This window comes from Triticum aestivum, chromosome 6B, assembly GCF_018294505.1.
Source record: "Triticum aestivum cultivar Chinese Spring chromosome 6B, IWGSC CS RefSeq v2.1, whole genome shotgun sequence".
Classification (NCBI taxonomy): Eukaryota; Viridiplantae; Streptophyta; class Magnoliopsida; order Poales; family Poaceae; genus Triticum; species Triticum aestivum.
The window spans coordinates 13,256,274-13,268,747 of NC_057810.1; the positions used below are offsets into that span (position 1 = coordinate 13,256,274).

Here is a 12,474-nt window from a genome sequence, read left to right on the forward strand (position 1 = left end):
ATTAATCGGCGGTGCATTTGATACTATAGTTATCAAGCCAACAAGTTGATTCCTTGATGGATGTAATAGGAAAGCATAACATAGTGATCTGTTAGTATTCTCTTATATACAATCCTGATACCACAGAGTGCAAAATTTATCCCAAAAGTCCTAATTAAATTTCTATACTTACGATTATATCCACATGATATTTTTCTTCTTTTTATTATCATCATCGTTCTTACTATTAATTTATGCAGATGCATGATGGTTCGTCACATGATTGTTTTAATATGAGAAGGAAACTAACAAAGCCATGAGATTTAATGGTATGCTGAGAGATATTTACATGTAGAATTATTTTTGTTGCACGTTTGTAATATTCAAATGAAAACACAAAAAATGTTATAATTATAGATGTTTACGTGTTCTCAAATAGCTTGCCCGTGCATGTGCACAGGTTGACGACTAGTATACTACTAATACCTCTTTCACATGGTTAGATGCCTTTTGTTGGTTAGATCACACTAATGGCACTATAAAATGCACGACACACATAACCATATTCCATATCCCCAGCTCTCGAATTAGCAGCAGAGAAAGCCAAGCACAGGTCCACACATCATGGAGATGGAGCTCAACCTTGTCTCGTACGTGTCCATCGCCCTGTTCGTCCTCTCCGGCGCGTACGTCTACCACACGACGCGGAGCCGGTCGCCGAGGCCGCGGCTCCCGCCGTCACCGCCTGGGTGGCCCGTGATCGGCCACCTCCACCTGCTGACGGACATGCCGCACCACGCGCTTGCGGAGCTGGCCAGGACCATGCGCGCCCCGCTACTCCGGCTCCGGCTTGGGAGCGTCCAGGCCGTGGTGATCTCCAAGCCTGACTTGGCCCGCGCGGCGCTCACCAGCAACGACGCGGCCATGGCGTCCCGCCCGCACCTTCTCTCAGGCCAGTTCCTTGCGTTCGGGTGCTCCGAGGTCACGTTAGCCCCGGCGGGGCCGTACCACCGGATGGTGCGGCGGGTGGTCGTCTCCGAGCTCCTCTCGGCGCGCCGCGTCGCCACCTACGGCAGCGTCCGGTGCAAGGAGCTCCGCCTCCTACTCGCGCACCTCACCAAGAACACCACGCCGGGGACGCCCGTCGACCTCAGCGAGTGCTTCCTGAACCTCGCCAACGACGTGCTCTGCCGTGTGGCCTTCGGCCGCCGCTTCCCGCATGGCAAGGATGACAAGCTCGCCGCGGTACTCACCGAGGCCCAGGACCTCTTCGCCGGGTTCAACGTCGGGGACTTCTTCCCTCAGCTCGAGCCCTTTGCGAGCACCATCACCGGGCTCCGCCGCCGGCTGAAGAGCTGCTCCGCCGACCTCCGCGAGGTCTGCGACGACATCGTCGAGGAGCACGTGAGCGGCAAGCACCAGCGCCTCCCCGGCGACCGCGACGAGGACTTTGTGGACGTGCTCCTCCGCGTCCAGAAGTCGCCCGACCTCGAGGTCCCGCTCACCGACGACAATCTCAAAGCCCTCATCCTGGTACGCCACTCACTCTCTCGATCACCAGGCGAAAAGCATACTACTACGTAAGACAAGGATGGGCCGTGACTTGCACTACAGAATTATTTCGTTTTCGAATCTTGACAACCCATCGTCGGGAAGATCTGCTCACCAATGTTCACCATATACGCTGTGGTTTCCTTCCAGGACATGTTCGTCGCCGGCACAGACACGACGTTCGCGACGCTGGACTGGGTGATGACGGAGCTGGTTCGCCACCCACGCATCCTTCAAAAGGCGCAGGAGGAGGTCCGGCGGGTGGTGGGCGCCAAGGGCCGGGTGGAGGAGTCGGACCTGGCGGAGCTCCCCTACATGCGCGCCATCATCAAGGAGACCTTCCGGCTGCACCCGGCGGTGCCGCTGCTCGTCCCGCGGGAGACCGTGGCCGCGTGCACGCAGGGCGGCTACGACATCCCTGCCAAGACCCGCGTCTACATCAACACGTTCGCCATGGGCCGGGACCCGGAGATCTGGGAGGACCCGCTGGAGTACTCGCCGGAGCGGTTCGAGGTTGCCGGCGCCGGCGGCGAGATCGACCTCAAGGACCCGGACTACAAATTGCTGCCGTTTGGCGGCGGGCGGAGGGGGTGTCCAGGCTACACGTTCGCGCTGGCCACCGTGCAGGTGTCGCTGGCCAGCCTGCTGTACCACTTGGAGTGGGCGCTGCCCGCCGGCGTGCGCGCCGAGGACGTGAGCGTGGAGGAGACCTTCGGGCTGGCCACCAGGAAGAAGGAGCCGCTCTTTGTGGCCGTCAGGAAGAGCGACGTGTACGAATTCAAGGGGGAGGAGCTCAGCGAGGTTTAAATTATTTTTGCATAGTGGTAATTTCTTGTCATGCAAGTAGTAAGGGTCTTCTCTTCTTCAAACAATGCAAATAAGAGAGTAGGCAGCTAGGTAAAAAAGCAAAGGAAGAGAGAGAATAGGTAAAATAAAATGGAGCTAGTACAACACGTGTTGGTGCATAACTTGTTGTGGTAATTCTTTTGGGTATGCCTAGGGCACATTTAGATGTGCCCTAGTTATTGCACATCTAATTTACTTAATCAAATATAAAAAGAAAAAGAAAAAGAAATACTCACACGAATATCCGCGTGAGATCGATGACATAGGACTTAGATGTGCAATACTTATGTCACATTTAGATGTGCTTTAGCAAAAAATTTCTTTAATATTATGTATTTTCACTGATTGGTCGCTCGTGACTTTGCTCACTTCCTCCCTACCTTATCTAACCTGATCCCATTCAGCTAAGGAAAATAACTTGACATGACTTTTTGTCATTATCTGGACATTGGACATTTTTTCATTATCTAGATTATTATTGGTAGTACTACATACCTTGGTTCCCCTATGATGGATATCAGGGTTGAAGACAGACATGCGTTGAAATTAATCTAGCAAATAAAATTTTACTCCCTCCCTTCTAGTTTATAGGGCTCAATTGAGAAATTTTACCAACCAAAGTAGATGGTATGATAGAATAATTTTTATAGTTTGCCAAAATACTCAATTAATGCAATTGTTTTTTTCAAAAATTATGTTTACCAATGCATTAATTGCAATACATGCATGCATAACCAACAAATGACCAAGAACTTTTACATGCATTTATGAGTTTTCTTTTTAATCTTGCATGCAACCATTTAATGCACCTCAAAGTCTGAACATTTGATTACCCCCAAAAAAAAAGTCTGAACATTTGATGGGAAACTATAAAATTAACACTTATAAAATGGAAAAATATTTTCTGAGATAAGCCATGTAAAACCGAAGAGAGAGAGAGTACTCATGGCATATGTGATGCACACCTTCCGTAACAAAATGTAAAATGTTTTTCATGCCCTATAAAAAACCAAACAAATAGCAGAGGTTGTGCAATACTCCATCACATAATATACATAGTTATCCGGAAAATATGTTTGTACAACAGGCAATAACAGGACCGCCGCTTAATCTGGCGTCCGTTCTCGCACGCGCGCACCTTGATTATTATTTTCGCTTTGTCTTGTTCGATTCGATGCATGCATGCAGCGATGGATTTTCTTTTGAAACACAAGATATCATCCGTACTTGCGAATCGACCGGACGAGACGACCGACCAAGTTCGCAAGCTGCATGTGTCGTGGACAACTTGCTTACCGCAGGTACGGCTCCAGGGACTGACACGAGGGCAACTAGGTACGTAGGTGTGACGTGCGGGATCAAAGGCGTCTAAGAAAAACATGCGAGCACCGATTTCAAATTTAGAACTTGAACTCTGTTGGACTGAGAATATCATTGTCCTGAGAATCTATAGCAAGACTTGGTAAATCCGAACCATCAAACTGCCGCGGACACGTCTAGGCGCGTCCACGGACATTGACCGGTCACGCCTCAAATATTTGATTCTTCAACCGGATACCTCAAATTAAAAATCTCAAATCCATATCATGCAACGTAAACCGATCTTTAAGCGGAGCTCGTCATGCTCTGCCGTGCCCATGCCCGGTGGCCGGCTGTGCTCCCAGAGTGTTGGTCCGGTCGCCGGCAAGGTAGAGTAGAACATGGGACAAGAGCCGGCTAGCGGGACTCAAGGCGCCACATCTCCCATGCCCTACTCTTTCTCGTCGGAGCCCATTTTCCAGACGGTGTCGGTGGATGTCAGATCGATGATGGATCCGTCCTGGAACGAACCGGCGACATCCACCATGACGGGTTCCGGCGGACGGGAGCTTGGGTGGCGAAGGGGAGTGGAGGGAAGTGAAGTGGAGTGATGTGATGGGAAGGAATATACACTACTAGGGAAAACCTTATACACATCATCTTAGCAGCAGCGCTGAAACAGGCGCTACTGCTACTTAGTAGTAGCATTTTAAAATTAACCGCGCTATTGCTACTACTTTAGCAGTAGCGCGTGCTAGGAAAATACGTTGCTGCTATGTTTGTACTGGGCACAGATGGCTAGCCCCACTTAGCAGTAGCACGTATATGCAGCCAGCGCTACTGCTACGTTCCATAGCAGTAGCGCGTATCTCGGAAACGCGCTACTACTTACTTACCTTAACCTCACCACGCGCCCGACCCTCTCACTAATCTCTCGCCCGCGCCGAACCCGTCGTCCGCCGCTGCCGCGCTGCTCCTCCACCGAGGTACTCCCTCTGTCCCTCCTCTCCTCCTTCCTCCTCCGGCCGCCCTCCTGCCACCGCCCTTCCCTCCTCCTCCTCTGGCTGCCCCCTACCTCCTCCTCCTCCGGCCGCCCCTCCCCCTCCTCCCCCGCGCCCTCCCTCCCCTGATCCCACCGGCCTCCTCCCACTCCTCCTCTCTCCTTCCTCCTCCCTTCCCCTCCTCCCTCCATCTCTTTTTTTTTCCTGTTTTTTACTCTAGTTTTTTTAATATTGTATAATGTTGTGTTTTTACTGTTTTTAGTAAGTGCTTAAAATAGTTGGTAAGTAAATTAATAAAACTAGTTGAACTAGTTTATTTTTGTAAGAACTAGTTTAATTAATAGAACTAATATATTTTTAGTAAGAAAATTAATATAACTAGTTGAACTAGCTTATTTTTAGAAATAACTAGTTTACTTTTATTTATAGTAAGTTTATTTTTAGTAAGAACTAGTTGAATTAATAGAACTAGTTGAACATGTCATATTTGTTGTTATTTTTCTAGTTTAAGCAATTATTCCCGCATCGACGTCAACGATGCCTATCCCGCATCCTCGTCGTCGATACCCGTCGTTCGCTAGGGTTTTAGTTGTATTAGTGATGTTATATGTATGATACTAATCGGGATGTATTAGTGATAACTTATAGGGTTTTTGTTTTTGTAGGAATCTAGGAGCCCCTCCACCATCCCCACCGTCGTCCCCGTCACTGACCCCCTCCGACCTCGAGGTGAGACCAACCAAATCTCCATGTCAATATCAGTCCTATAAGATAAGATGTAAATAAAAAATGTATACCTTGTGTTCCTCAAATAGGATATGTGGTTGCCCAAGTGCCCGGTCATGTTTGCAGGTTACACCTCTTAGTGGCCTATGTTTTGCTGTAGTGTTGATTAATTTCCGTTCCGACAAATTTCTGGCGCTCGATATGTCCTTTTTTAGGAAAGGTCATACCGGAATTTTCCGTAAATTTTGGCATGACTTGTGCTAGAATGTGTAGGAAATATCGAGTGGCCTGGATTTTCTAGAAAGATAATTAAAGGATATTTCAAGTTGACTTTATGTCTGTCGAGGCCGAAGAATCCCGACTGTTGTCATGGGGGTCGTTTCTCCTTCTTCTCCTTGTGCTAGACCATTGTTATGCACTAGGGGAAGGAGGAGTAACGACCATCACCGACGGTCGCAAATGTCAGAGAGGAATCAGTGAGGGAGAGTCTCCACCATATATGAGAGGATGAAGAATCCCGACCGACTGTCGAATATATACACCACGTGAGATGAGAGTTTTCAACAAAAGACTCGACAAACCGATAGTCAACCCGTGATGAATAATAATGATCTAATTTAGTTTTTGTAGTACATATATTTAATTGTACAAGTTTAATCTTTGAATTATGAACATAGGAAATGTCGTCGGACGAAGAAGGTCCCGGGGAGTGCTCCTGGTGCGGCGACAACCGGGTTTCTGCGACAGGCCTCACTTGGTAGAAGGTCGGCGCTTCAGCATTAAGCTCGAGGAGGCCTTCGATTGTGACATGGTAAGCTACGACGCAAAGTGTGTTTTTCGTAATTAAGCTACTAGCTTATCCCATGCCATGAAAGACGGTATGTCTTGGAGAGGATGGATTTTGAAGATCATGAGAGGAATGAAACAAAGAAAATTAACCTAAGGACCCATCATGGTATGGATTTTGAGGTAAATCTATACAATTCTGAGAGTGTATCCCATTTTGGTTGACCGGGTTGGGAAGCACTTCGCAAGATGTATGATTTTCAAGAGGGTATGTTTCTCACCATGGATCTTGGTGATCCTGACATCGAGGTGAAAAATTTCGACATTTGGGTCCTTATTGATACGTTTCCAATTCTACCGCTATGTGAGTTTCTCAAACATAGTTATTAACTTATTTAATTTTTTTATTCCAAATAAATATCAGCTTATTTCCATAGATAGCTTATTTTCATTCTTCAAAGAATGTGCGAAAGATGGTAGACTGAACCTACTACACCGATGGCTCCGAGTTAACTTATCGGGAGAAAAATCATCTGGTCGCATATTGTACTGAACTTGAGAATTACAATGCCTATTATCAAACTCCTCCACATTATAGTCAATACGTGTCACTAGTGCACGTGTTGAACCATGATAACTTCCATTAAGATGCCCTGGTAAGATTTTTTACTATTACGACATTCGTGCATCGTTTGCTCTAAAACTGAACTACATTGCTAACTATGAAGTTATTACTATGTTTTTCAACAGAAAATACCGATGGATTGTGTGTCTCATTTGATGTATCAGAATGGCCACCTTGATGTTTTATTTGACGATGCAGCCAGGTCGTCCTATGAATCTCACCTGTCCATAACGGATTTCTAAAACCGGTGAACACATGATAATCAAAGAATGGAAAAAAATGTATGGACAGTCGTAAGGATGTTCTTGGAAGCAACATTGTGCGAAACGTAAGAATTGGAGACAGGATAATCTCCATTCTTCATAATGGAGAGTCAAGGGCTATCTTATTTTATGCTATTTACCTAAGAGAATATAGTAGGTGCTAAGAGAATGTAGTAGGTCCTATGAGGTACAATATGTTTATGAGAGTTGATGATGATGAGTAATTGTGATTATGACTAGTGACCAACTTGCTATGTGATGTCTTATTGATGAAAACGATGATCATGAGGAGGTGTTATATGACAATGATGTATTATGATGATAAGTTGTTAATGATATTATGATCATGATGATGATGATATTTATTATATCATTGGGTGAAAGAACCGCAGATTAGTTTCAAGTGGATGTCCATCCACTTGAAACTAGTCCACGATTCTTTCTCCCAGTGACGTCATAACTCATTATGATGTAAAAACAATCTCTAAATTGTTGCGGTATGAAAACTTGTATAAAGGTGTATAAATACAACATGAAATAGTAAAATACGGAATAATAGTGGTAGCGCGTGCTGGAAGAGCGCTACTACTAATTACCTGTAGCGCTCACTGTAGAAAGCGCTACTACTAAGTCGATATAGCAGTAGCGTGGTCTAACCCACGTTACTGCTAACCTTTAGCTGTAGCGCTGATAGGCATTAAACCTGCGCTACTGCTAGGATTTTCCCTAGTAGTGATATGTGGGGTCGGCTAGGCCAGCGTGGGCCGGGACCGACGTTGCGGACGCACCCGGGCGCCCCCATATCCGTCCGAACATTGGGTTGGATATGAGGGGTGCCGGTCAGCCGGGGCATTTGAGGCCCGTATGGGGCGCCCATTTGGGTCACATTTTCATTACCGCTCAGTGACCGGGCCGTCCGCCTGGACGTTTGAGGCGGATTGAGGCGCCCAACTGTAGATGCTCTAACCATTGAACTATTGGTTGGTTCGCACCACGTTTATTTTATCTCTACTAGGCTATGGCAAGGGGAAGCAGATTTGGGGCACACAAGTGCGGGGGCACCTAGTCCCCCGCACGTGCTTTTATTTTTAGCTTTCGATTTTTAAAACATTATATCTTTGGCACCTAGTCCCCCATCCTCCCTTCCATCCAGGCTTCGGTCTCCGCTGACTGCTGCAGTCCGATGTGCTACCAATCAGAACTGCCGCTCTGCTGCCGAGGCTGAGTAGTGCCTATGTTCACATCCTGATAACGATATTGTTGGGTAATTTCTAATTATCTCCGGAGCATGTGTTTCTGGTTGAACTGAGCATAACCAATTCATTTTATTATGATGAATTCATATGTTCACACCTAACACTTAATATATTTTTGTTAAGTGCATTTGAATGTATGAAGATCATTGAAACAAACTTGCTTAATAAGGTAGAAATCGGTATCTTGGCGGCAACTTGTTTGTCAACATAGGGTGAAAATTCAATAAGAACAAAAGGGACCAAGTAGTGGCTAATGCCTAAAAGAATTTCTTATCTTTTTTAACTTGGCCTGCCCAACTTTTTATTTGAAGCTCCACCACTGCCTGTAAACCCTAACTATTAAGAAGAGTACAAAAGCGTGTGTCGTCGGACAATTCAGAAAATAAAAGGAGGCGAAAGGGATAAAATAGGAATACTGTGCCACGCATGCATGCAGCTATAGCGACAGGTACTACCTCCGTTTTAAAATAGATGACTCAACTTTGTACTAACTTTAATACAAAATTGAGTCATCTATTTTGAAACGAAGGGAGTAGAAAATAGTACGTAGTAGGCAATAAAGTAAACAGTAGGTGATCGACTAGGTGGCGACCATGGGCACAACCTTGAGAGGCACATCCATAACGAGGGTATCGTTGCTTGTATACCTCTCGGTCACGTCCACCTGATCAGGTGACATGCCCTGGGGCAGCCGCCACTCCAAGGCATGCAACATAGACGCCACCATGAAGGGTACGAGGAGCTCCACCATGGGCAATGCGGGGCACAGCCTCCGGCCGGTTCCCAGCGGGATAAACTTGACCTCCTTCCCCCACATGCCGAGCTCCGCCTTCTCTAGGAAACGCTCCGGCACAAACTCCTCGGGCCTCTCCCATGCCGCCGGGTCGCGCATGATGGACCAAGAGTTGAAGATGACGGTGGCGCCCTTGGGCACGGCGTAGCCGCCTATCTCCACGCCCTCCTCGACAACCAGGTGTGGCAGCAGTAGCGGCGCCACGGGGTGCAGCCGCATCGACTCCTTCACTGCGGCTTGCAGGTATGGCAGCTTCGCCACATCTGCCTCCGTGATCATCCTCTTCGGCTCCTGCGGGAGGGCGGCCTTCATCTCGGCGTGCACAGCCGCCATCACGCCCGGGTTCCGCAACAGCTCCGCCATCGCCCACTCTACAGTGATCTTGGTCGTCTCTGTGCCCGCCGCCAGGATGTCGAATAGCATGGCCTTCACGTCTTGGCGGCTCAGCTTGCCGGTGGTCATAACCGTCAGCAGTGCGTCCAGGACGTCCCCATGATAATGCTTACCCTCGCCCAGCCGCGTGTCGATGATCTTCTCCAGCATATGGAAGGCGTGGTTCATGTGTGTGGCCGTCCAGCGGCGAAGCCCTTGCAGGTCGAGCACCCGCAGCAATGGGTACAAGTCTGACATGTTGGGCTCGGCCAGCAGCCCCACGATGTCCTCGAGAAGGTCCCTCAGCTTGTCCTGGCCATCGAGGGAGAAGATCGTGTTGGTCAGCAGGTCGAAAATGCTGTGGTACAGGACGTGGCCAATGTCGACCTCCAGCCCGGCGCGGCCGCGGAAGATGTCCAGCATGTGTTGCACGGCCCGCTCACGGGCGCCATGCGCAGCCGCGAGGCTGCGCGGTGAGAAGACATGCGTGGCAGCGATACCACGCAGCGTCTTCCACATCGGGTCGGAGCTCGGTAGCCACACCATGGAACGGTCGGCGTGCCCCACGGTGCGCCTCGTGTCCGGGACGTTGCGCGCCGCTATACGGCGGTCATGCTTGGCGAACGCCTCCCACGCCGCATCCCGGGAGGACACGAACACGGTGCTCACCACGCCAAGCTTGAGCGTCATCACCGGGCCATGGGCGCGCGCCAGGCGCGCGAGGTTGTGGTGGAGGTTGCCGCCGCGCAGGTCGAGGAGGTTGCCGACAATGGGCCACGACCGGGGGCCCGGCGGCCACCGGCAGGCAGCTCTTCTAGTGTACGTCATCACGTAACACAGGAGAGGCACCGCAAGGAGTGCTATCCAAACAAGGCACTGCTGAGGGGCCATTTTATTTTATGTGTGATAGATGACGATGAGTTGCTTGATTTGGTGAATGGCGCAGGTTAGGTATATATACGGAGTGGGCGTTGCGGGACACGGCGTGGCGGAGTGGGCGTTGGATGCATTTGTCCTGCTCGCTGCTAGGTGCAGAGATCCGAGCTCGACACGAGTCGGATAGATGGTCAACTCGTGCGTTCAACCCGACTGCTGAAGCTGCTACATGCATGCAGGGATCGTTTTCGTCACCACAAAAAACCGTTTCTGCTTGATCATATTTTCTTTTAGTCGTGCTTGTTCATATTATTAACTACTCCCTTCGTTCCTAAATGTAAGTCTTTGTAGAGATTCCACTAGGTGGACTACATACGGAGGAAAATGAATGAATCTACTCTTAATATGCATCTATATACATCCGTATGTGGTTCGTAGTGAAATGTTTACAAAGACTTACATTTAGGAACGGGGGGAGCAGTACCTTATTATAGTGTCAAAACTCCCCGAAAAATAGAGCGTCAAAACTACTACATTATAATAATTTCCCTAAAAAAATACCTTATAATAATACATATCATGCGCAGATAAAAAAATATGTCATGCGGGGGCGCTTATGTCTGTACTGATGCTCAAAAAAGAATTGCATGCAGTACGTACCGTCATTCATGCATTCAACCCGATGATGCAAAAATACCCTAATTTCAGGAAAAAACAATTTAAGTTATTTCAAAAGACAGAATTCAAATATTTTAATAACTGATTTCAATTATTTCAAAAAGCTGATTTCACTTATTCCTGTCACTATTTCAATTATTCCACTAATTTCAGAGGCAACTATTTCAATTATTTTACAAATTTCAAAAACTAATTGAAATTGTCACTTTTCACTGATCTGAAACATACAATTCCTTAGGCATTGAATCATACAGCTTTAAAGCACAAACAATGTTTCAATAATTATTTTTCAACTATCTAATACAACTAAGCGATAAAGGGTGTAGGAGAATCACCGGGAGGCTGCTGCTGGGGCTGAGCACAAGCGGACTCCATCCGGAAAACCTGCACGAACAGAAGAAGAGAAACTCGAAGGAGCGCAGAGAAATCGACATGACACGGGGGGAGGGGGTCAAGTGGCTAGGGTTTTCTCCCATGGTCCCACAGGTCGTCGCATTGGGCGACCGAGGTACACGGACCCCACATCGCGTCCTCGTACCGCCGGATCTCGAACCCGTTGGCGTTGTCCACCATGTCATACGCCGGACACTCGATGTGCTCGCATGACGGCGGCACGGCGGTGGGGCGGAGGGAGAAGGCCACAGCCAGCGACTGGAGGATGGAGAAAGAGCGCTCTGGTGTTTTTTCTTTTCTTTTCGAGATTGCTCGGATAGGAGCTTCCGGAGAGGGCAGAGATGAGTTAACTGAAAACGAAACCGACTATGGGAGGCCAGACCTAGAGGGAAAACAACGTTCACACCCTTTGCCTTAGCTGACCCAGACGCTTCATAACGCCCCGATGCATTAGAGAACTCCGATTTGTGGGAGCTTTGTAACTCTAGTGATTTCTTTGCCTAGTGTCTGTGAAAAAACACTATGCAAATATGTCTTTACCGACCATATGTTTGCCAAGTGGTTTAGTGTGACACCGGCAAATAGTTTACCGAGAATAATTTGCCCTCTACGACACTCGGTAAAGAAGGCGACTCTGGTAGTGACTAATAAATTAGGACATACTGGAAGTAATAGATTATACTCCCTCCGTCTAGGTGAGTAAGTCATTTTAGGTTGTGCATCGTGATCAAGGAGGAGGGGAAACCGAGAGTACTTAATGTTCATTTGCTAATTAATAGCATTGCATGCAATGAACTAACCACTGCATGTCGTGTTTGATAGTTTCAAGTCATTAAAAACATGCACACCCCACATTTTTTATTGGTTGATATGACAAGAAACAAGAAACGAGGTAGAATTTAATGCACCGCGCGCGCCTAAGTGTTTTGAGAATATTTGGTTTTCGTAAGATGACTTACACACCTAAATGGAGGGAGTATATGAAGTACATTAATGAAGCTGGTATACGTACATTAGCAAGTGAAGTCGT

The 12,474-nt window shown here is 47.7% G+C and overlaps 2 protein-coding genes across 2 annotated transcripts; one reads left to right on the forward strand and one right to left on the reverse strand.

The window, feature by feature from the left end:
- The first annotated feature begins 587 nt into the window (after positions 1-587).
- LOC123133124 (tryptamine 5-hydroxylase) lies at positions 588-2,530 on the forward strand. The gene is made up of 2 exons (XM_044552661.1): positions 588-1,512; positions 1,681-2,530. The coding sequence occupies exons 1-2, from the start codon at positions 604-606 to the stop codon at positions 2,335-2,337; spliced, it is 1,566 nt and encodes a 521-aa protein (XP_044408596.1). The 5' UTR covers positions 588-603; the 3' UTR covers positions 2,338-2,530.
- Positions 2,531-8,912: 6,382 nt separating this feature from the next.
- On the reverse strand, positions 8,913-10,388 carry LOC123138601 (cytochrome P450 76M5-like). The gene has a single exon (XM_044558560.1). The coding sequence runs from the start codon at positions 10,386-10,388 to the stop codon at positions 8,913-8,915; it is 1,476 nt and encodes a 491-aa protein (XP_044414495.1).
- Positions 10,389-12,474: the final 2,086 nt, after the last annotated feature.

Coding starts and splice junctions, on each gene's coding strand:
- LOC123133124 (XM_044552661.1), top strand. CDS start 604: ATGGAGATGGAGCTCAACCTTGTCTCGTACGTGTCCATCGCCCTGTTC. Junction 1,513..1,680: donor ATCTCAAAGCCCTCATCCTG/GTACGCCACTCA, acceptor GTTTCCTTCCAG/GACATGTTCGTCGCCGGCAC.
- LOC123138601 (XM_044558560.1), bottom strand. CDS start 10,388: ATGGCCCCTCAGCAGTGCCTTGTTTGGATAGCACTCCTTGCGGTGCCT.